At 46.1% G+C, this 23661-nt stretch overlaps 1 protein-coding gene across 1 annotated transcript in view; it reads right to left on the reverse strand.

The window, feature by feature from the left end:
• The window catches only part of LOC126424723 (ATP-binding cassette sub-family C member 4-like), a 176113-nt gene that overhangs the window by 33594 nt on the left and 118858 nt on the right, over positions 1–23661 (reverse strand). Inside the window, exons 9-11 of the mRNA XM_050087443.1 lie at positions 15178–15288; positions 8465–8668; positions 5540–5841 (exon numbers count right to left, since the gene is read on the reverse strand). Coding sequence (XP_049943400.1) covers positions 5540–5841; positions 8465–8668; positions 15178–15288 — 617 coding nt within the window. The remainder of the gene's footprint in view (positions 1–5539; positions 5842–8464; positions 8669–15177; positions 15289–23661) is intronic.

Below are 23661 nucleotides of genomic sequence, written 5' to 3' on the forward strand. Positions count from 1 at the left end.
GAGGCAATTCTTCGTGCAGTTGACGATAACCCTAATGTCAGCGTCAGAGAAGTTGCTGATGTACGAAGTAACGTTGACCACGTCACTGTATGGAGAGTGCTACGGGAGAACCAGTTGTTTCCGTACCACGTACAGCGTGTGCAGGCACTATCAGTAGCTGATTGGCCTCCACGGGTACACTTCTGCGAATGGTTCATCCAATAAAGTTTCAATCGTCATTTCAGTGCAAATGTTCTTTTTACGGATGAGGCTTCATTCCAACGTGATCAGATTGTAAATTTTCACAATCAACATGTGTGGGCTGACTAGAATCCGCACGCTATTGTGCAATCACGTCATCAACACAGATTCTCTGTGAACGTTTGGGCAGGCATTGTTGGTGATGTCTTGATTGGGCCCCATGTTCTTCCACCTACGCTCAATGGAGCACGTTATCATGATTTCATACGGGATACTCTACCTGTGCAGCTAGAACATGTGCCTTTACAAGTACGACACAACATGTGGTTCATGCACGATGGCACTCCTGCACATTTCAGTCGAAGTGTTCGTACGCTTCTCAACAACAGATTCGGTGACCGATGGATTGGTAGAGGTGGACCAATTCCATGGCCTCCACGCTCTCCTGACCTCAACCGTCTTGACTTTCATTTATGGGGGCATTTGAAAGCTCTTGTCTACGCAACCCCGATACCAAATGTAGAGACTCTTCGTGCTTGTATTGTGGACAGCCGTGATACAATACGCCATTCTCCAGGGCTGCATCAGCGCATCAGGGATTCCATGTGACGGAGGGTGGATGCATGTATCCTCGCTAACGCAGGACATTTTCAACATTTCCTGTAACAAAGTGTTTGAAGTCACGCTGGTACGTTCTGTTGCTGTGTGTTTCCATTCCATGATTAATGTGATTTGAAGAGAAGTAATAAAATGAGCTCTAACAATGAAAGTAAGCATTTCCGGACACATGCCCACATAACATATTTTCTTTCTTTGTGTGTGAGGAATGTTCCCTGAAAGTTTGGCCTTACCTTTTTGTAACACCCTGTATATTACACAACATGTACATTGTGCAAAAACTTTAACAACTTTTTGACATTGTTTATGTTCACTGACGTAAAAATGGATGTTCCGTTTACAACTTTACCTTCTTAAGTGTCGATTTTTTTTTTTTTACTTCCTAAAGTACCCTATGTTCTTCCTCACATTCATGCTATCTCCATGCCAAATTTTCATCTAGATTTATTTCTGCAATTTAGCTGTGAAAGGATAACAGAAAGAGCTACTTTCGCATTTGTAAAATTAGTACAGACTCTCACTTTTTAGTAAAACTCTAAGGTAATTGTTAATAAATCACTGCTTCCATTCAGTACTAGAATTTTTGCAAGAGAAAAAACCATGTGACGTGAAACAAGAAAACAAAATTTTCTATTACAAGCTGCACAAGGTCCCTTGTAGTTAAAGCCAAAAATTCATTTCTTTACTTCAGTACTGACATTAAATACCATGTGTTATAACTAAGAATATGTGTGCGTGTGTGTGTGTGTGTGTGTGTGTGTGTGTGTGTGTGTGTGTGTGCGTGCGTGTGTGCGTGCGTGTGTGTGTGCGTGTGTGTGTGTGTGTGTGTGTGTGTGTGTGTGTGTGTGTGTGTGCATAATGTTCTCATGTATAAATTAATCTTTATGCATTCAATCCATACTAAAATTATAAATGCGGAAGTAACTTTGTCTGTTACACGAACCAATTTAGATGAAATTTGCCATGGAGATAGCTTGAACACCGTCCAAGAATGTAGGCTGTCTTACAAAGTAAAAAAAAAAAAAAAAGATGACCCCTATGGAGATGAAATAGGGAATGTAACAATTTTTTATATCAGTGAACATAAACTGTGTTAAAAATTATTAAATTCGTTACACAATGTAAATGTTGTATAATGTACAGTTACTTTAACAGAAGCATGCATGATGTGTGCTCCTGCCCATGTCACTTTGCATGCACTGCATGGCAGCAACAATGTGTGTGCCTCAGCATTGTGCTTTGGGTGGAGGGAGAGAGCACGCACAACGAACTGCGCTTACCCAGACAGGTAGGTACGTGAGGGTAGCTGACATAGTCGCTCGTACAGCAGCTCACGTACTCACCTCACCACCACCCGTCATGACAAAACTGCTGATACGGAAGCACAGCTGTGGGTAACACACAGTAATACGTAATATTTGTAAGAGAATTACGTATCCCACAACCTGGAAAGTTTTATGAACGAATAAGCTGATACAGAATTTCGATCCAACCAAACATACTACCTGGGCTGTTTACAAAATCGAATAAACTCACTCCTGAAGAACAGCGCTTTTATACAGACATTACATCGATTATTACAGAACATACTTACGTTAATAAGAACGTCCCAGGATCGTTATGAAAATGCGAACGTGTATAAAAAAGTTCTTGCAGGTAGCGAGACACTAGCTCTCAACAGCTGACTGGTACTCCAGACTTTTGTCAACCACACTATGGTGAACAGATGTAATGTACGATTGTATCTTTGACATTAGAATATCCTGAAGATTTAAAACGCTGATTTATCATTAACTCACATTTAAGTGTAACTATTTGTACCAAGAGCAATTCACTTTCGATAAATCGAAAGCGCTATTGACTTAAAGCATTATACTTTGATAGCTTACAAGTTACAGTACTAAAACAAGTAAATACAAAAATACGGCATTTCCCGTCATTGTATTGTAACAAATCGCACCAACAGTGACATGTTTCCGACAGATCCTCAGGGTGCTGCTGCTCTTAAACACCTTACATTCATAGGATGTGAGGTATAATTTGAAACTCGCAGATATGGTCTTCAACTGAAAACGACAAAATCTAATATGGCGTCTCCCAACTTCTGTTTGTGACGCAGAAGGCCATCTTGCATCCCACTGGACATGTTCCTCTCAGCGAGCCCCACATCTGACTCGTCTCGCACACCACAGAGTGCTGTGAATCTCTCAGTTCCACACTGTGACGACACAACCCAACCAGCTCCTCACCTATGAACACTTTCACGTCCCGTGTGAGGACAGCCTGAGGCCAGTCCTGCGATGTGATTGCCTCACGCAGTGTCCACATCAGCTCCTCATTGGGCTTGCATCGCAGTACCTCAGCACCCCACATCAGAGATCGAGTGTCTGCCCCCCCCCCCCCCCTCACCACAATCACAACACCAGGTCTCATTTGCGTATCACTCAAGCTGTGCCCTCGCGTAGAACCAAAACATTCGCAAGCTGCTTCTGTGCTGCCGCTTCCCGCTGCTGGAATGCGCTGCCCTTCACTCTGCTCACAGTTCAATGACCTCTGACCTTTAAGAAGAATCTGGAGCACTTGCTTTTGTCAGCGTCATATCTCTTCCCTAAAAAAAACAATCATGCGATGAGTTGTCCTCTCTGTCATATAGTTTGCTCACCTTCTCCCAGTTACGCTTCTTCCTCGTTTCGTGTCCCCACTTCCACTACCCTCTTTCTTTTACACGGGTTTCCATCATGTTCCTTTCTCCCCCCCTCCCCCTGTCATGTCCACAACTATCAGTGACAGTAATTTATGTCTACCTAGTTGTATTCCTAAATTCCATGAACGTGTTTTTTCTAGTGTAGCTACTATTGTTTTCCACTGTGTTATAATTATGTCTAAGAGTTGCATCTGTACACATTTTAAATAAATTTCAACCACTGCAGTTTCTATCTGCGTGCTCAGGCAAATCTCAGGAACTACTGTAGGGATTTTGATACAGTTTGACCTAATAGGTAGACGGATTCACGAGCAAGATTTGTTTCATACGCTTTATTACTGCTATGCCAGAAATGTCGTCCAGCTGTAGGTACACAGTGCTAACCATGTGAAGCCAGGTCAGATTGGTAGCACCATACTATATGTAAGTCGTTTTGTAGCAGATGTACGTTTATGTGAACACGATGTAAAATATGTAGGCGGCCTGGTTAAATGTAAAAGATGCCCTGATGGCCCTAATCTTGCTAGAATCACTAGACCGATAACTAAACGAAAATTGAGTCTTCAGAAGTGTGTGAACTGTTTATGTTGAGGATATGCATTATTTTCAGTTGCAGTAGAAACTGAAGAACAGGTGTTGTGGATAAAACTGCAACTTTTCAGAATTCTTTTCTGTCGGCTACCTATACAAATGTGTAATCCATAAAAGAAGCCAAGTTTTGTCAAGAGTAGAACAATAAATCAAACCCAGTATCGAGATCAAGGAAGTCTAGCTGCAAAAGCAGAGTCGAAGCATAACAAGCATAATGGCGTGACTATAGTAGCTCAAATAGTGGACTGTACAATGATGAATCACACTCACGTGCACAGCCCACCTGCCATGAGCCGCTCAGTCTATGTGACGTATCACACACACCTCTGGTGGTGACTGTCAGCTGCGATCTGCGACCGCTATCATCCGTTGCCGGCGATGTTAAAATTTCAGTCAAGATATGTAAAAAAATATTCCGGTGCTTTCAAGAGTGTCAACTCAACTGCACCCTCATGCATGTAATTTCACAGTGACATATGGAATAAATTCTTGAAACTTTCAATAATGTCATCATCATCAGGAGTGATTTTTATCTGATGGCTCCGACAAGAATCAAAAGCTGAAGGATGCTACTGTACTTGTTGGATGTGGCAAACCTGTAATATATTAATGAAGAGTAGCCTACCATAGTAAATAAAGACAAATGGCAACGCAGATGGGCTAGTTGGTGAAAACCCTGTTCTGCAGAAAATTTCTGTGAACTGTTGAAGGAATGCGTGTAATCTCTTATCGTCAATGAGAATCAATCACTCAAGCTTTTCATATTTGACTACATCAACATCATCAGAAACAGATTTACACCTGATGAAGCTGGCTTAAAGATGTATCAGGAACTCTGACATTTTATTGTATTTAGTGTGGCCAGAGAACTAAGAGTATTTCACTGCTCAAGTGTCTGCCATGATGATTGACAAATAGCGGCAGAGAGCTGTTCTCTACCAGAACTCTTCTTATGCCTAAAATGTACACTGCCAGAAATGCATTGAGAGAGGTGCTGCAGTGGTCAGCACACTGGATGCGCATTCAGGATGAGGACGATTCAAACCATCGTCCTACCATCCTGATTTAGGTTGCCATGATTTCCCTAAATCGCTTCAGATCAATGCCAGGGTGCTTCCTCTGAAAGAGCATGGCCGACTTTCTTCCCCACCCTCCTTAATCCAATGGGACCACTGACCTCGCTGTTTGGTCCCCTCCCCGAATCAACCAACCAACCGGCCAACCAGAAATACAAGGAGTGTGTCTATATCTGTAGTACTAGAATGAATAAGTGTCTCAAGCTTTCAGAATCTTCCACCACCGCCTTCATCGGGAGAACCTGATGAAGGTGGTTGTGCCAGGGATCAAAAACTCGCAGGTGTTGTTGTTCTTGATCCAACCTGAGATGCTGGTGAACTAGAGGATTGAAGTGCAGAGGTAGTTGCCAGCAAGCAGGTAGTAACGTACCTGGCGAGCGCCAGACGGGCCCTCTGCCCCCCGCTGAGGCGCGCCCCCCTTTCGCCCACAGGGGTCTCGTCCCCCCTGGGCAGCCGGCGCAGGTCCCCCGGCAGGGCGCACGCCGCCAGCACCGCCCCGTAGCGGCCGGGGTCCGCGTCGGGCTGCCGTTCGCCGCCCCCCAGCACCACGTTGTGGCGCGCGCTGCCGCTGAACACCCACGCCTCCTGCGGCGACAGCGACGTCGCGCCGGACACGGACGCGCGGCCCCCTGAGGCTCGCAGCTCTCCCAGCAGCGCCATCAACAGCGACGTCTGTCGGCACAACTCGTTTTGAGTTCACACGGAAAAATCAGGATGACCTGCTAGTAGATAGCTGGCGGCAGTGGCGGAACGGAAAGGAATGGAAGGCACATTGGTGACTACCTCAGATATGTCTGTGTAAACAAAAATGTAAATGTATGTTTGTTCCAAAACATTTATCTCTGAAACTTCTTCACCACATGTTTTGAAATTTTGACAGAATGTTGAATTCTACTTTGGGCTTGTTTTTGGGTACCTAACTCTATTATGCACTACTGGCCATTAAAATTGCTACACCAGGAAGAAATACAGATGATAAATGGGTATTCATTGGACAAATATATTATACTACAACTGACATGTGATTACATTTTCACGCAATTTGGGTGCATAGATCCGGAGTAATTAGTACCCAGAATAACCACCTCTGGCCGTAATAAAGGCCTTGATACACCTGGGCATTGAGTCAAACAGGGCTTGGATGGCGTGTACCCATGCAGCTGCCACACAATACCACAGTTCATCAAGAGTAGTGACTGGCGTGTTGTGACGAGCCAGTTGCTAGGCAATCATTGACCATACGTTTTCGATTGGTGAGAGGTCTGGAGAACGTGCTGGCCAGGGCAGCAGTGGAACATTTTCTGTATCTAGAAAGGCCCATACAGGACCTGCAACATGCGTTCGTCCATTATCCTGCTGAAATGTAGGGTTTCACAGGGATCGAATGACGGGTAGAGCCACAGGTCGTAACACATCTGAAATGTAACGTCCACTGTTCAAAGTCCCGTCAATGCGAGCAAGAGGTGACCTAGACGTGTAACCAATGGCACCCCATACCATCACGCCGGGTGATACGCCAGTATGACGATGACGAATATACACTTCCAATGTGCGTTCACCGCGGTGTAGCCAAACGCGGATGTGACCATCATGATGCTGTAAACAGAACCTGGATTCATTCGAAAAAATGACGTTTTGCCATGTGTGCACCCAGGTTCGTCGTTGAGTACACCATCGCTGACGCTCCTCTCTGTGATGCAGCGTCAAGGGTAACCGCAACCACGGTCTCTGAGCTGATAGTCCATGCTGCTGCAAACGTCGTCGAACTGTTCGTGCAGATGGTTGTTGTCTTGCAAACGTCCGAATCTGGTGACTCAGGGATCGAGACGTGGCTGCACGATCCGTTACAGCCATGCGGATAAGATGCCTGTCATCGCGACTGCTAGTGATACGAGGCCGTTGGGATCCAGCACGGCGTTCCGTATTGCCCTCCTGAACCCACCGATTCCATATTCTTCTAACAGTCATTGGATCTCGTCCAACGCGAGTAGCAATGTCGCGATACGATAAACCGCAATCGCGATAGGCTACAATCCGACCTTTTTCAGAGTCGGAAACGTGATGATACGCATTTCTCCTCCTTACACGAGGCATCACAACAACGTTTCACCAGGCGTCGCCGGTCAACTGCTGTTTGTGTATGAGAAATCGGTTGGAAACTTTGCTCATGTCAGCACGTTGTAGGTGTCGCCACTGGAGCCAACTTTGTATGAATGCTCTGAGAAGCTAGTCATTTGGATATCACAGCATCTTCTTCCTGTCGGTTAAGTTTTGCGTCTGCAGCACGTCATCTTCGTGGTCTAGCAATTTTAATGGCCAGTAGTGTATATTTAACACACACACACATGCACGTGTGGAAGAAAGCTTGGCAATAGGTTTGCAAGGTATAGAAAGTTATAAGTCGAACAGAGCTCACACAATATTATTTGTGTTGCCGCAATTAATGGCATGTGGGTATTTAGATATTAATAAGGTGAGTGTTTATCTTATTGGATACTGGAAGAAGTGATATTGAGAGCCAATGAGAGTTTAACCCTTCAGAACGTAAATTTCGAGGTAAGTATTTTGTTTTGACTAGTGGGAGTGGGAGCTATGAATTTCTGTCCGAGATTGATTACGGATGATTTACTTGTCTCAAGAATCAATAAACTGTGTTCCCACAGAGCGATTGCTATTACTTTAAAATATCGTTATATATATTAAGAAGCTATGTTTATGTTGGTTTCACGAAGACTATAGAATCCAACAATGGCTACATATCTCGATGTAATCGCCATCCCATTCTCCAGTTTGACCAATAGCCAAGAGAACTAACAACTAACAAAGAGGGTGTTTCTAACCCGTATACGCACACTCACTAAGAGGTGCTGTCTTATTGTCGCTGCTCATTTCTTTGTACTTTTGTTTATGTCTAGTTAGGCGCTAGTTTTAATATTTGGCGAAACTTTTTGTGGTCTGCTACTTCACCAAACTGGTTAAAATGTTGGAATAGTAAAGGCACCAAAAACAGGTGAAAAGTGTATGCTGGGGCAGAAATTCAGAAAAGAATTACAGTTTCAGATGACTGATCATTGAAGGAAAGACTGAAGGAAAAGTGGTTATGGTCAGAGAATGCTCTGATGGGTGCAGAGTCTGCGAGAGTGTCTCATCATCCCAGACAGTGTTATGCTGGTGAGAACAGCTGAGAACAGGTTGGAGCACTCCACAGTGGTTGCTACGAGTGCAGCTGTGAAGGGAGGTAGAGTGTAGGCATGGAAGAACAGGGCCCCAGGCCCGGGAACCGAGGGGGACGTACCTTGCCGCTGGCTACGGGGCCCACCACGGCACACAGAGACCCCGGTGGCAGGCTGAAGGAGATCCCCTCGAGGACATCTGGGCCGTCGCAAGTCCACCGGAAGTTGGCCTCGCGCGCCTCCACGGCGCCCACTGGAAGCTCTGCCTCTGCGGCTGGTACCACCTGCTGCGAGTTGGCAGCACCATCTTCCTCCAGCAGGAATTTCTGTCAACACAAAGCAATCCGGGCACTTTTTGGGTAGGTTACCACCACAGTCTACCACATACAGGCGCGACGCTCCCGCTCATTTCTGTCATACATTATATGATCAAAAGTGTTATGACACCGCCGTGTAGCGTGGAATTCACAACCAGATGTCATGACAGCGGAATCCTTCAATATAAAAGACGAGACAGTGAGTTTTGTGTTGTTAGCCGAAAAGCAGTCAGACATCTAAATCCTGAGAAAGCCACTTGAGTCGATCATAAACAAGCAGAACTCATCAAGGCTACTAGAGAAGAGATACATGAAGAATTGTTCCATCTCATCCAAGTTGTATGTAGAACTGAGAAGCTCCTGACAGACTTTTAAAAATATACCACACTGCCGATACCAGAGAAAGCATCTTTAAACATATGTAAACAATACCGGGCCATCAATTTGGTAACCCACGCCTCAAAGATCTTAACCTGTGTCATTCTAAGGGTGATGGAAGACAGGATAGATACAACGGCCACTGACGCCCAGTTTGCCATTAGAAGAGGTGAAGGCACGCGAGACGCAATTCTTGACAAGAGACTAAAGAGGGGTCAGGTCAAATACATTGCCTTCATTGATTTAGAAAAAAGCATTTGACTAGGTAGACTGGGACAGCTTTTTAACATGCTGAGAGAGAGAGAGATTGGCATAAACTGTAGGGACAGAAGAGTAATTCAGAGAATGTACAGAGAACAGTCGCTGTAATATGGTGTGGAGAGCATCAGGACGAAGGCACTGGTAAGAAGAGTGCTCGACAGGGCTGCTCACTGTCTCCCGTCTTTTCAACGGATGCGTTCAAAGGACAATAGCTGAAGCTAAAGGGAAACTATAATCTATAGGAAGAGTCAAATTCATGGTAAGAAAATAGACATGATGAGCTTTTCTGATGGTACCGATGTGTTTAATGAAGATGCAGAACAATTTGAAGCGATGTTGGCCCAGATGGAAATCATCCTCAGCTCTACCTACAACATTAAAATTAATGCAGATAAGACAAAAACCTTAGTTGCGAGCACACAAAACACCTTTGCCCAATGCTCAGTTAACAACGAGCGGCTGGAGACTATAGAATCCTTTGCATACCCAGGGAAAGGCAAAGGTCCCGAGTTCGAGTCTCGGTCGGGCACACAGTTTTAATCTGCCAGGAAGTTTCAAATAGAACCTTGTTTGGAGTGTGCTGCTGTGCAGAAGTGAAACAAAGACACCTGCAGAAGCAGAAAAACATAAAATTACAGCCTTCGAGATATGGTGCTACCGCAGAATCCTAGAGATTTCCTGCGTGGATATAACAAACGAAAAGGTGGTCCACAGTGTGGGGGGAGGGGGGGGGGGAAGAGTAGTCTCATCTCCTGAAAATAATCGAGCACAAGAGGGACACATGGGTCGGACATCTGCTGATACGTGACGGTATCATTAAAAGTGCCATTGGAGGGGCAGTAGAAGGGAAAATTACAAGAGGCAGACCGAGATTACATCAACCAGATCGTGGAGGATACCAGCTGGGACCACCTATACCGCTCTCAAGAGGAAGGCCTAAGACAGGAGTGCATGTCCGACTGCTGTTAACGAACGTGTTACGCCTGCCACAGACGGCCCCTGCAAGGGAGACTACACTCGAGACACCTCTGTGTACCATATAACATACACAAGCACTTGCGGGCGCAACCACGAGGAAAACAATTCTTAAAAAACAAACTTGGTAGAGACTAATGCGAACCTTTTTATGTAGAGGTCGCCTCACAGATACAGGGAAACTTGAAGTATTCCGCCAGCCTCCGCCGGCTTTATAAGGCCAGCGCAGCAGCAGTACAGCCAGTGGATCCCATCCTCGTCGCCATTGGAGAATACTCAATATTGTAGAACACTCAGTATCATGTCGTTTATTGAAACTGAACCACACTTCTCGAACCATCACTATATACACACAAAAACAAATAACTTGTAGACGACCATTCATCAAGAGCGTCAGTGAGGTCCGTCGGAGCTGGTCCTAGCTCGGCGAGGAACTGGCTGTACTGCTGCTGCGCTGGCCTTATAAAGCCGGCAGAGTACTCCAACTTTCCCTGTATCTGTGAGGCGACCTCTACAGAAAAAGGTTCGCATTAGTCTCTAGCAAGTTCTGTTTGTTTTTTAATAATTGTTTTCCTCTTGGTTGCGCCCACAAGTGCTTGTGTATGTTATATGGTACACAGGGGTGTCTTGTGTGTAGTGTGCCTGGCAGGGGCCGCCTGTGGCAGACGTAACATGGCGTGATGGTTGAATATCAAAGGAAAAGAAGAAGAAGAGGAAGAAGTAGAGAAGCACTAACAGCAGAAGGGGTCCGTCATTAGGCTTAGTGACTTGGAACATGCACCAGGCATTGCGTGTCACCAGAGTAACAGTCCCCATCGGGGACCTTTTAACCCCGCTAAAGCTGCCCAAGTCATTCGCTGGTGTTGTGACTGTGAAGTGGAAACACGAGGGTACAGCCACAGGTAAACCAAGGTGAGGGAGACCTCATTTACTGCACAGGCAGGGACCGTCGACCATTCTTGGAGGATGGCTGTAAAAACTCGCATGCAATGAGTGGAATGAACCTCTCTGGACTTGCAAAGTGCTTTCAGCAGTCCAGAGAGCATAATGGCTGTGTGTAGGCAGGTAAAGGGAATCTGGTACAGTGGTCTAGCAGATCCTCACAAAACAGCCGTTTCTGTAGCCAACGTTGAGCGAGACTTGATATGGTGTAAAGAGTGATACTACTGGACAGTATGGGGGATTTCTAATACCATCTTGTGGTCAGACTATTTATCAAACTGAATTTACTACTGGCCATTAAAATTGCTACACCAAGAAGAAATGCAGATGATAAACGGGTATTCATTGGACAAACATATTATACTACAACTGACATGTGATTACATTTTCACGCAATTTGGGTTTTGACGTTTTGCCATGTGTGCACCCAGGTTCGTCGTTGAGTACACCATCGCTGACGCTCCTCTCTGTGATGCAGCGTCAAGGGTAACCGCAGACACGGTCTCCGAGCTGATAGTCCATGCTGTTGCAAACGACGTCGAACTGTTCGTGCAGATGGTTGTTGTCTTGCAAACGTCCCCATCTGTTGACTCAGGGATCGAGACGTGGCTGCACGATCCGTCACAGCCATGCGGATAAGATGCCTGTCATCTCGTCTGCTACTGATACGAGGCCGTTGGGATGCAGCACGGCGTTCCGTATTACCCTCCTGAACCCACCGATTCCATATTCTGCTGACAGTCATTGGATCTCGACCAACGCGAGCAGCAGTGTCGCGATACGACAAACCGCAATCGCGATAGGCTACAATCCGACCTTTATCATAGTCGGAAACGTGACGGTAAGCATTTCTCCTACTTACACGAGGCATCACAACAAAGTTTCACCAGGCAACGCCGGCCAACTGCCCCGCCAGCTCTGCGTCCTCGGATGCCAGCCACACTCCCTCGGCCTGACTTTATCGCCAGCGCACTTATCATTTCGCTACCACACAACATGTGAAACCTGCCCGATTAAATTTTCAACAGTCACACTTTGAAAATTTTGCTACACCTACGATTAAATACTTCCTGTAAACGTTATCTACGAGGGGCACCAGCTACAGTGGGACCGTGGAATGGTTCCATTCGAAATTGGTCACCACACGAGTTTAGACATTTACCCCACTGGGAGTGGAGACGACCAATTCCTGTTTCGTGGAACGCGCTCGGCCGCTGACGGATCCACAATCACACCCATTCTTCCTCGTCCGAATGACACCGACGTCCACGCGCATGATTCTTTACTTCAGGACACCAAAGATGTGAAAAATCACACGGTGAAAGATCCTGGATGTACGGCGGATGTTGCCGTGTTTCCGCAGCAAATCGCTGAAGGGTATCCTCCTCCCTCTGATTGTCATTTGACGCCGAGGAACTTGTTTCACTGTGATCGGCGGAGTTCGTGTAGCGAGCAGGCGAGGAAAGCAGGCCGCCTCTGCTACGCAAACGTCTGAAGGGGTGTCGGATCGTAAGCGCTAGCTGTACGACGCTGTGACAGCTTGAGCAACACAACGGACCAGTCCGCCAACAACCGGGGTCGTAACCCAGCAACTACGTACCTCTGTGATGAGGCAACATGTCGGGGACAGTATCGAAACGTAACAACAGTGGGGCCATGTGGCGCGCGCACTGTCAGTTATGTCTGGTGTTCGGTTTCAATTTCACTGCCTCTCGTGTATAGTGGAAGCCAAGTGTCTTTAAAATAACTCGTTGTACATTCATAATTACATCGAATCAAATTCAAAGATAGAGCTTATCACAATTCATAGAGCTTTAGCAAATGCGAGTGTGCCGATGCAAGTGGCACAAAGGCAGCCAACGAAAATGCACTCACGTAAGGATTTAGGTTTCATAAACGCCACAACATGTTAATCTATGTTGACGAGATTTAATTAATGCTGTTTGCCACACTGGACTCACCACGATAGTGTGGAAAGCTGGAAATAATTACAGTGTGTTAATTACGATCGTGGTCGGCTTAATCAGTAGAAAAATGTATTTGACAAAAAACTAAAACAAATACATACGTTACATACGGACTACAGAAAAATGCAATTACAGTCAAAAATACGTGCAGTCACTCCCAGCGTTACCGAGCGAGGTGGCGCAGTGGTTAGCACACTGGACTCGCATTCGGGAGGACGACGGTTCAATCCCGCGTCCGGCCATCCTAATTTAGGTTTTCCGTGATTTCCCTAGATCACTTCGGGCAAATGCCGGGATGGTTCCTTCGAAAGGGCACGGCCGATTTCCTTCCCCATCCTTCCCTAATCCCAGCTTGTGCTCCGTCTCTAATGACCTCGTTGTCGACGGGACGTTAAACACTAATCTCCTCCCCTCCTCCACTCCCAGCGTTGATAATTGTTTCACATCTCCAAGGCATGGTTGAAACCGAGAGACCTCCAAATGCGTCGAATTTGCGTTGACAGCTGTTTCGACGTGAATATCTTTTTTTTTTGCAATATCTTTTTTACGTAAGGCCGTATATTTTGAATAGGGTTAGCGTCAGGTGACTGTGAGGGCCAATCCAGTAACTGTACACCTTTCTTCTTTCTCCAGGTGCTGCAAAGCCTGCTGCGTTGCTTCGGATCATTGCCCTCCTTCAATATCCCATCTTCATTTTGATCGATGAACCAACGTTTGTCAGTCGGCATCAGACATCTTCGCTAAACGCGACACATAAGCTGCATTCGAATGTCTTCTTGTCTATCTCAGTCAAGAATTCAAAGTAAACTAATGTTTTATGGACATTGCTTGAGCTAGAAAGCCGGCCGGGGTGGCCGAGCGGTTCTAGGCCTCGGGCATGGATGTGTGTGATGTCGTTAGGTTAGTTAGGTTTAAGTAGTTCTAAGTTCTAGGGGACTGATGACGTCAGATGTTAAGTCCCATAGTGCTCAGAGCCATTTGAACCATTTTTGAACTGTAACGATATTCTCCAAGTCGCTGATTCCATTAAATTACGAGTGGTGGTCAAAATGTCATCAGTGGCGACAACACCACAGCATTTGATTAGTTAACACATTGCCAGTACGCTGCACATAAGCAACCTCCATACTCGGGAGTGATGCGCCGCACACGACGCACACTTTGCTCACCGACTACTTGCATCCAAGCCTGCGCAGTTTGTCACCAGCACAAATGTACTGGAAACACGTTCATGAAGTTCACTGCCCGCGCAGTTTTACTTAGACGACGGCAGTAGCACAGTACGAGCGTTCGCAAAGCTTGTAGTGCAAGTCCGACTGAACGACACTCAGCACGTGTCCGTCCTGCCAAACCCCTGCAAGAGCGGCGCCTCTTCTACCTATGGGCGTCTTCCCACTGCTCCTGGTTCTTGGGAGCAGAGACATCAGATACTACAGTTTACCAAATATTAACTCTCCTTGTAATTATATCATTCTCTGCGATTTCGTGATGTGGAGGCAAACTGTAAATGTTACTTTAATAAATATGTTAAATTCTCTGGTGTCCGCCACAGCAAAACGGCAATGACATCTTCCCAACAGGATAACTGCGCCTGGCACACAGCCAGAATCTCACTTACGTCGTCTGATGAGCAAGGTGGTGAACTCGTGTCGACGCCTTGGTGACCACATTCACCTGGTCCGTACCCCTAATGGGACGCTATGGGGTGTCAGCTCCATACCAAAAAACCACTGGCTTGTACTTGATGGTAATTGCGTAACATTTACGTAAATATCTGTTTCCGCGTACTTCCAGAATCTTACCGAGGACCAGCCTAAATCCACGCCGCTGCTGTATTGCGCTCTGGTGGAGGAGCGAGACGCTAGTGAGCAGCTGGTCGTGATGTTTCGGCACTTTGATGTTGGCTCGTAGACAAAGCATCTACGAAGTTGCGGTGCATTAACAATGAAAGGTAACAAACATACGTCTGGCTAATCACAACGTGATATTGTATACCTGCATATTTTCTACAGCCAGTTTGCACTCCGACCACGCTGAAGCTGCGGCAGGGAAACAGACAGCGAGCGACACTTTGAAGTCGAAGTAGAACAGGACGGCCGTGAAGATCTGCAACAGGAAAAGAAACGTGCGCATACCACATCTAAGCTGTGCACAAGCATTTGAGAATGAAATACTGCTAGGATTCACTGCGTGTGAAGTAGTCACTTCTCATCCTTTAGTTTCGAAGAACTACGCCGAAAGAAAATTTGTGTCGAAATGGTATAAATTGCCGGTAGCGTCAGAGGTTTTAAAAGCTGCTATTGTAATCTGCTTACTCATGCAGAGTACGCGTCCTGTGGAGTTCAGTGGACTGAGATTCTCTTCGTACTGCTCGAGTGCGCCGGGCCCCCACGTGCACGCTGACCCCTGTCCCTTGCAGCCGATCTGATACACTCAGCACTCTGCATACAGTGTGTGCGGTAACATCAGCAGGAACTAATAAAAACATCAAAACTGGCCACCGGCTTCCCAAACTGGGATTAAAAAAATCCGAGTCGGAAGTAGTCCATATTTTTATTACAATGTTCACCTGCAACTACAGCGTGTTGTGTGACCAGACGAAATTACTTTCGTCTGGCCGTAACTGTGGGATCTTTGACTGCTTGTACAGGTGTCACATAGGAACTATAACTCACCAAATATTAGTTTGCTTTATTACATCAACGGGCAACGGCCTTGCCACAGTGTATACACCGGTTTCCGTGAGATCACCGAAGTTAAGCGCTGTCGGGCGTGGCCGGCACTTGGATGGGTGACCATACGGCCGCCATGCGCTGTTTCCATTTTTTTTGGGTGCACTCGTGATGCCAATTGAGGAGCTACTCGACCGGTTAGTAGCGGCTCCGGTCACAGGAAACCATCATAACAACCGGGAGAGCGGTGTGCTGACCATACACCCATCCTATCTGCATCCTCAACTGAGGATGACACGGCGGTCGGATGGTCCCGATGGGTCACTTGTGGCCTCAAGACGGAGTGCTTTTATTATATCAGTGAATAAAAGAGTTATTTAACTTGGACACCGTTCTTTGCTGCAAGAGTACTGGTCGTAATGTTTCGGCACTTTGATGTTGGCTCGTAGACAAAGCATCTACGAAGTTGCGCTGCATTAACAATGAAAGGTAACAAAAAAAATGGCTCTGAGCACTATGGGACTCAACTGCTGAGGTCATTAGTCCCCTAGAACTTAGAACTAGTTAAACCTAACTAACCTAAGGACATCACAAACATCCATGCCCGAGGCAGGATTCGAACCTGGGACCGTAGCGGTCTTGCGGTTCCAGACTGCAGCGCCTTTAACCGCACGACCACTTCGGCCGGCTAAGGTAACAAACATACGCATGGCTAATCACAACGTGATTGACTAACAAAGCATCACTTGATGCATTAATTAAGAAACTGCTATCTTCAGGTACAATCTTCAACCTGTACTAAAGTACAAATTCACCAGAAGCTTTAACAACTTTTCGGTCCTACACTGTGATGTTGATCTTTCAGACGAGGGCACGAAATGAGACAGAGAGCTTCTGTGCTCGGCTCTACATTGACACCCAGTGTGAGGGCGCTGCTGTGCTGACATGGGAGGTGTGGTCTTCACAGGCGCCTCCCATACGCTGTTGTGGGTTGCAGCGAGCCCTCACTGACGTCTGTGGTGTCGATATGCGTTGCCGACTTTGGTGTGCCACCGCGATCTCTAGACGATACCTTACAATGGATTACTGAATTAAGTTTCGGAAGCAGAACTCACATGTTATGTTCATTACTGACACTACAATGGCTAGGCCACGAATTGTTCCTGGATGAAGAAGATCAATGCCAATGGAGCAAAGTAGTCTGTCCAAACACCTCACCACCAGTGTTGCACATCACTGTGCTCAAACCTGTCCAGCAGCTCACGACTGTCTTGTGTGCGCCCTGCAGCAAGTGACTTTGTCGAGTGGCATCGTCTCCAGACTGGCTCACATCACAACTGTTCGTGCCAGCCATTCAGGGGCTGGTACTTCCCTCCATGCTGGTATAACGTCATTTTATACTGACTGTTACCTTGGAAAAGGAATTAATCTTCCGGGATGTTTTGGTGGGAGACACACCTCCAATGCCTACATGCCTTCAATTTACGAATTACTCTTTATCCACAATCCCCCACTTCAGTTCTTTAAAGATTCCAACCTACATACATAAAACAGCGCCAAAAGTCTGATTACTTTATAGACTAGTTGATGTGTTAAATGTTTGATGTTAAGCATGTAGAACCTCGAGTCTTGAAGATGCGAAATCCTGATTATGGTGGCTTTATTAGTTCAGAATTATTCAACATATGCTGACGAAAATGTCCAGAAAACATTTGAAATTACGTTTTAAAGTTCGTTGGAAGCCGCTAAGTGCTCTATTATCAAACACTGGATCAGTACAGTCTGGGGAAATAGCGGTCTGTTTTAGAAAAGCTGGTTTTCCCAACGTTTATGACGTCGTATGTCTTAAACTATGTGTCTTATAATGATTTAAAGTGGCACGTACATTTAATGCTATACGTGAATACTGCCTGCAAAATGTGTTGCAAATAGAGATAGTAATGATGATGATTATGTTTGGTTTTTGCGGCGCTCAATTGCGCCGTCATCAGCGCCCGTACAAAGTCCCAATTTTTACACAGTCCAATTCTTAACTCCCCAATCTAGCAACTGTCAAGAATGATGATGATGAAAATGAAATGATCATGACAACGCAAACACCCAGTCCGTGAGCAGAGGAAATTCGCAACCCGGTCGGGAATCGAACCTGTACCCCGTGATCCAGAGGCAGAAACGCTAGCCACTAGACCACGAACTGCGGACAGAGATAGTAACACATAAGCAATAAATCAAAAAGGCGTGGTTGATGCTATACTTTTACTGCGTCAACAACGAAAATGTAAGTAAGCGATAATCTTTTTTCCTTCGTTATTCTGTAGGGAATATCAGTGAGAAAACATATCCAAAGGTTTGAAAATATGTCTAAAGTTTACCGTAAATCGCTAAGTAATTTCATCCTCGAATAATGGGTGAATATAACGTGGGTAATTTGAGTCCCGTGATTATGTTGCCTCAACGCATATACACCATGTCTAATTGCGATACTTCTCTTATTGTGTCAAACTTTTAATGCAGTATTATACCTCTTAATGAAAAGATTATGACAGCATTTAAACTTTTAAATTCAGTTAATCATTATGTTTGCACTCGAAGACAGTACAGAAATGGGAGACAAAAATTTGTCTGTGGAAGTGCGAGTGTTTTCAGCGGGAAGCGCGAGACAAGCGGACAGTAAACTATCTTCGTTGCCCTCTTGACATTAGGTCAGATTCCCCAGACACTACACAACGATGCCTGTTAGGGACTTGATGGAACATTTACAGAACTGAAACAAATGCATTAAGCAGATGTAGCAGAGCCATAATCCACTGATCACTCGTAATGAACTGCATCAATTCGGTCATTACGAATCTCGTCTCACAGCGAAGCTTCTCCTCAGTTCATTATAAATACTCCAACGAACTAGCTTAAGGGGGGTAGGACGTGAAACGGGCCGGCTTGGAGCAGGAGAGGCACCACAGGACATTTTAATTTTCACTGTCTATACTTTTACAAATAAATTCATAAAACTTTGTCAGCATGACCAGGAAGGATTCAGGATTCACATTCATAGCAGAGGAAGTTCACAAACATAGCATATCAAATTTTTTTACATGCGAAATTTCATCATTTTTCACTTGGTATTGGCTGCATTTGTTGCTGTAGGTACACTTTTCTTCATAAGTAACAGAGATTCTTCGATGAATTTTGCACAGCATACAAACCGTACTTACAGGTATATGAAACTCTAGAATTTCCCAAATCTGTTAAAAACTGTGGTAAAAATTGAGATAAATAACTATAAAATTCGAGCTTTCTCTAAACACGAAGTTTAAAACGTAACAGCCCATTCATTTTTCCATAGGTGAAATAAATTCTAGAGTTTCATACACCTGTAAGTATGGTTTGTAAGCTGTGCAAAATTCATCGAAGAATCTCTCTTATTTATGAAGAGCAACAAATGAAGCCAACAGTAAGTGAAAAAAATCATGAAATTTCACATTTAAAAAATATTATTTTTTCGTGTTTTTGAACTTCCACTGCTATGAGTGTGAATCCTGAATCCTTCCTGGTGATGTTGACAAACTTTTATGAATTTGTTTGTAAAAGTACAGACAGTGCAAATTAAAATGACCTGTGGTGCCTCTCCTTCTCGAAGTCGGCCCGTCTGTCTGACGTCCTACCCCGCTTAAACGGAGTCGACTAGTAGTATCGACGGTGTACACGTCATTTCCACTCGATTTTCTGATGATTGTGTTGTAACGTCTTACGTAAATATTGATCCATTACTGTCACACTGTGCCCGTTGTAATTTCACTGCCTGGCGTAATCACAGCAGTTACATGACGACGGGTAACTGACGCCAGAGTCCAAGACGAAAGCTGTCACTGAAGGGAAGTCGACGGGTCCACTAACACCGTTCCAGATCGAGAACTGCGTTGTATGGACTAGAAGGCCTACCTAGCCAGGGGCCCACGAACGGTTTACGTCACTACATCAGACTTCACTGCACCCGACATCGAGGACCATCTGATGGGACAACGAGCGCAGTGACGGACCCCACTCAGGGCAGCGTGTAAGTCAAACACGCACGCACCACACTTACTCCTCCTTCGCAGTGGACCTGTCTCACGGGAAGCGCCTACGGACAGGGGTGCAGGCAACCCGCCACACCGGGAGTCGCCGGCCCACGCTTCAGCTGACGCAGCAAACTCAGGGCAGCCTCGAGTCTGCCACGGGTGACAGCAGATTCCGCTACAGTCTAAGCACCCGTCACTGAGGCCGCAGTCGCGAGATATACAGGGTGTTACAAAAAGGTACGGCCAAACTTTCAGGAAACATTCCTCACACACAAGTAAAGAGAAGTTGTTATGTTGACATGTGTCCGGAAACGCTTAATCTCCATGTTAGAGCTCATTTTAGTTTCGTCAGTATGTACTGTACTTCCTCGATTCACCGCCAGTTGGCCCAATTGAAGGAAGGTAATGCTGACTTCGGTGCTTGTGTTGACATGCGACTCATTGCTCCGGAGTACTAGCATCAAGCAAATCAGTACGTAGCATCAACAGGTTAGTGTTCATCACGAACGTGGTTTTGCAGTCAGTGCAATGTTTACAAATGTATGGATTAGCGCGGGGCAATAGCCGTGGCGCGGTACGTTTGTATCGAGACAGATTTCCAGAAGCCCGCATCTCGTGGTCGTGCGGTAGCGTTCTCGCTTCCCACGCCCGGGTTCCCGGTTTCGATTCCCGGCGGGGTCAGGGATTTTCTCTGCCTCGTGATGGCTGGGTGTTGTGTGATGTCCTTAGGTTAGTTAGGTTTAAGTAGTTCTAAGTTCTAGGGGACTGATGACCATAGATGTTAAGTCCCATAGTGCTCAGAGCCATTTTTTAGATTTCCAGAACGAAGGTGTCCCGACAGGAAGACGTTCGAAGCAATTGATCGGCGTCTTAGGGAGCACGGAACATTCCAGCCTATGACTCGCGACTGGGGAAGACCTAGAACGACGAGGACACCTGCAATGGACGAGGCAATTCTTCGTGCAGTTGACGATAACCCTAATGTCAGCGTCAGAGAAGTTGCTGCTGTACAAGGTAACGTTGGCCACGTCACTGTATGGAGAGTGCTACGGGAGAACCAGTTGTTTCCGTACCATGTACAGCGTGTGCAGGCACTATCAGCAGCTGATTGGCCTCCACGGATACACTTCTGCGAATGGTTCATCCAACAATGTGTCAATCGTCATTTCAGTGCAAATGTTCTCTTTACGGATGAGGCTTCATTCCAATGTGATCAAATTGTAAATTTTCACAATCAACATGTGTGGGCTGACGAGAATCCGCACGCAATTGTGCAGTCACGTCATCAACACAGATTTTCAGTAAACGTTTTGGCACGCATTGTTGGTAATGTCTCGATTGGGCCCCATGTTCTTCCACCTACGCTCAATGGAGCACGTTGTCATGACTTCATACGGGATATTCTACCTGTGCTGCTAGAACATGTGCCTTTACAAGTACGACACAACATGTGGTTCATGCACGATGGAGCTCCTGCACATTTCAGTCGATGCGTTCGCATGCTTCTCAACAACAGATTCGATGACCGATGGATTGGTAGAGGCGGACGAATTCTGTGGCCTCCACGCTCTCCTGACCTCAACCCTCTTGACTTTCATTTATGGGGGCATTTGAAAGATCTTGTCTACGCAACCCCGGTACCAAATGCAGAGACTCTTCGAGCTCGTATTGTGGACGACTGTGATACAATACGCCATTCTCCAGGGCTGCATCAGCGCATCAGGGATTCCATGAGACGGAGGGTGGATGCATGTATCCTCGCTAACGGAGGTCATTTTGAACATTTCCTGTAACAAAGTGTTTGAAGTCACGCTGGTACGTTCTGTTGCTGTGTGTTTCCATTCCATGATTAATGTGATTTCAAGGGAAGTAATAAAAAGATCTCTAACATGGAAAGTAAGCGTTTCTGGACACATGTCCACATAACATATTTTCTTTCTCTGTGTGTGAGGAATGTTTCCTGAAAGTTTGGCCGTACCTTTTTGTAACACCCTGTATACTGAACAATAAACTGAGTTATAACTCATCTTGTTTTACTACTGTCAAACGCCGCCCCTCCAGTCCTCAGGACACATATCCTGGGGAAACAGTAGGAGTTTCTAGACCGCGAGTGGGTGACTCCTAAAATTGTATGAAATACTGTGAACCAAAATTTTGTTGTTAGGTAGACAACCTGCAACTGGCACCGAACACCATGTCCCGGGTTAGCCCCTTAGTATTATACACTGAGGCGCCAATTGGTATAGGCATGCGTATTCAAATACATAAAGACGTAAACAGGCAGAATACGGCGCTGCGGTCGGCAACGCCTAAATAAGACAAGTGTCTGGCGCAGTTGTTAGATCGGTTACTACTGCTGCAATGGCAGGTTATCAAGATTTAAGCGAGTTTGAACACGGCGTTATAATCGATGCACGAGCTATGGTGCACAGCATCTCCGAGGTAGCGATGAAGTGCGGATTTTGCCGTAAGACCATTTCACGAGAGTACCGTGAATATCAGGAATTCGGTAAAATTCAAATCTCCGACATGGCTCCTGTTGGAAAAAGATCCTACTAGAACGGGACCAACGACGACTGAAGAGAATCGTTCAACGTGACAGAAGTGCAACCCTTCCGCAAATTGCTGCAGATTTCAATGTTGGGCAAACAACGAATGTCAGCGTTCAAACCATTCAACGGAACATCATCAATATGGGCTTTCGGGTGTAGCCTTGATGACTGCGCGACACAGAGCTTTACGCCTGGCCTGGGCCGGTCAACACCGACTTTGGACTGTTGGTGACTGGAAACACGTTGACTGGTTGGACGAGTCTCGTTTCAAACTGTATTGACGGATGGACGCGTACAGGTATGGTCACAACCTCATGAATCCATGGACCCTGCTTGTCATCACGGGACTGTTCAATCTGGTGGAGGCTCTGTAATGGTGTGGGGCGTGTGCAGCTGCAGTGATATGGGACCCGTGATACGTCTAGATACGACTCTGACCCGTGACATGTACGTAATCATCCTGTCTGGTCACCTGCATCCACTCGTGTCCATTGTGCTTGGGCAATTCCAGCAGGACAATGCGACACCCAAATGCCCGGAATTGCTACAGAGTGGCTCCAGAAACACTCTTCTTAGTTTAAACACTTCCGCTGGCCACCAAACTTCCCAAGATGAACATTATTGAGTACATCTGGGATGCTTTGTGGCGTGCTGTTCAGAAGAGATCTCTCCCCCCCCCCCCCTCCTTATGCCACGTCGTGTTGCGACACTTCTGCGTGCTCGCCGGGTTCCTCCACAATATTAGGCAGGTGTACCAGTTTCTTTGGCTCTTCGGTGTAGGTACTAAACTGAACATGCTCAGTTTAAATGCAGGGCTGTGACTCGTTGACTCAGTTTTTTGCCAAATTCTAGTATTTTTCAGCAACGCAAGGCTGGCATGACAGTTGCCTCGTGCCCTCCGAGCAGCCTATTCCGACTCGTCAGCGCCACATTCGCCCTGTCACCCCCCCCCCCCCCCCCCTCACAGAGGTCTCCCGTGTGTCTCCAGACCCATGCCATGCGTGGCTGACCGCTTTGATTTTCACTCCAGAGTCCGCCATCTCGACAGTTTTCATCGCAACCCCATCTGCTGACACTGAACTGGCTGTCTCTCTAGTCATTTCTCAGTCCCATTACAGGGTCATAATGTTTAAATTGGCATTTATTCATCAATTCCGGCCCAACTATTTGCTGTGGGTCTCCTGCCTTTAATTATCT

This window comes from Schistocerca serialis, chromosome 10 (assembly GCF_023864345.2).
Source record: "Schistocerca serialis cubense isolate TAMUIC-IGC-003099 chromosome 10, iqSchSeri2.2, whole genome shotgun sequence".
NCBI lineage: Eukaryota > Metazoa > Arthropoda > Insecta > Orthoptera > Acrididae > Schistocerca > Schistocerca serialis.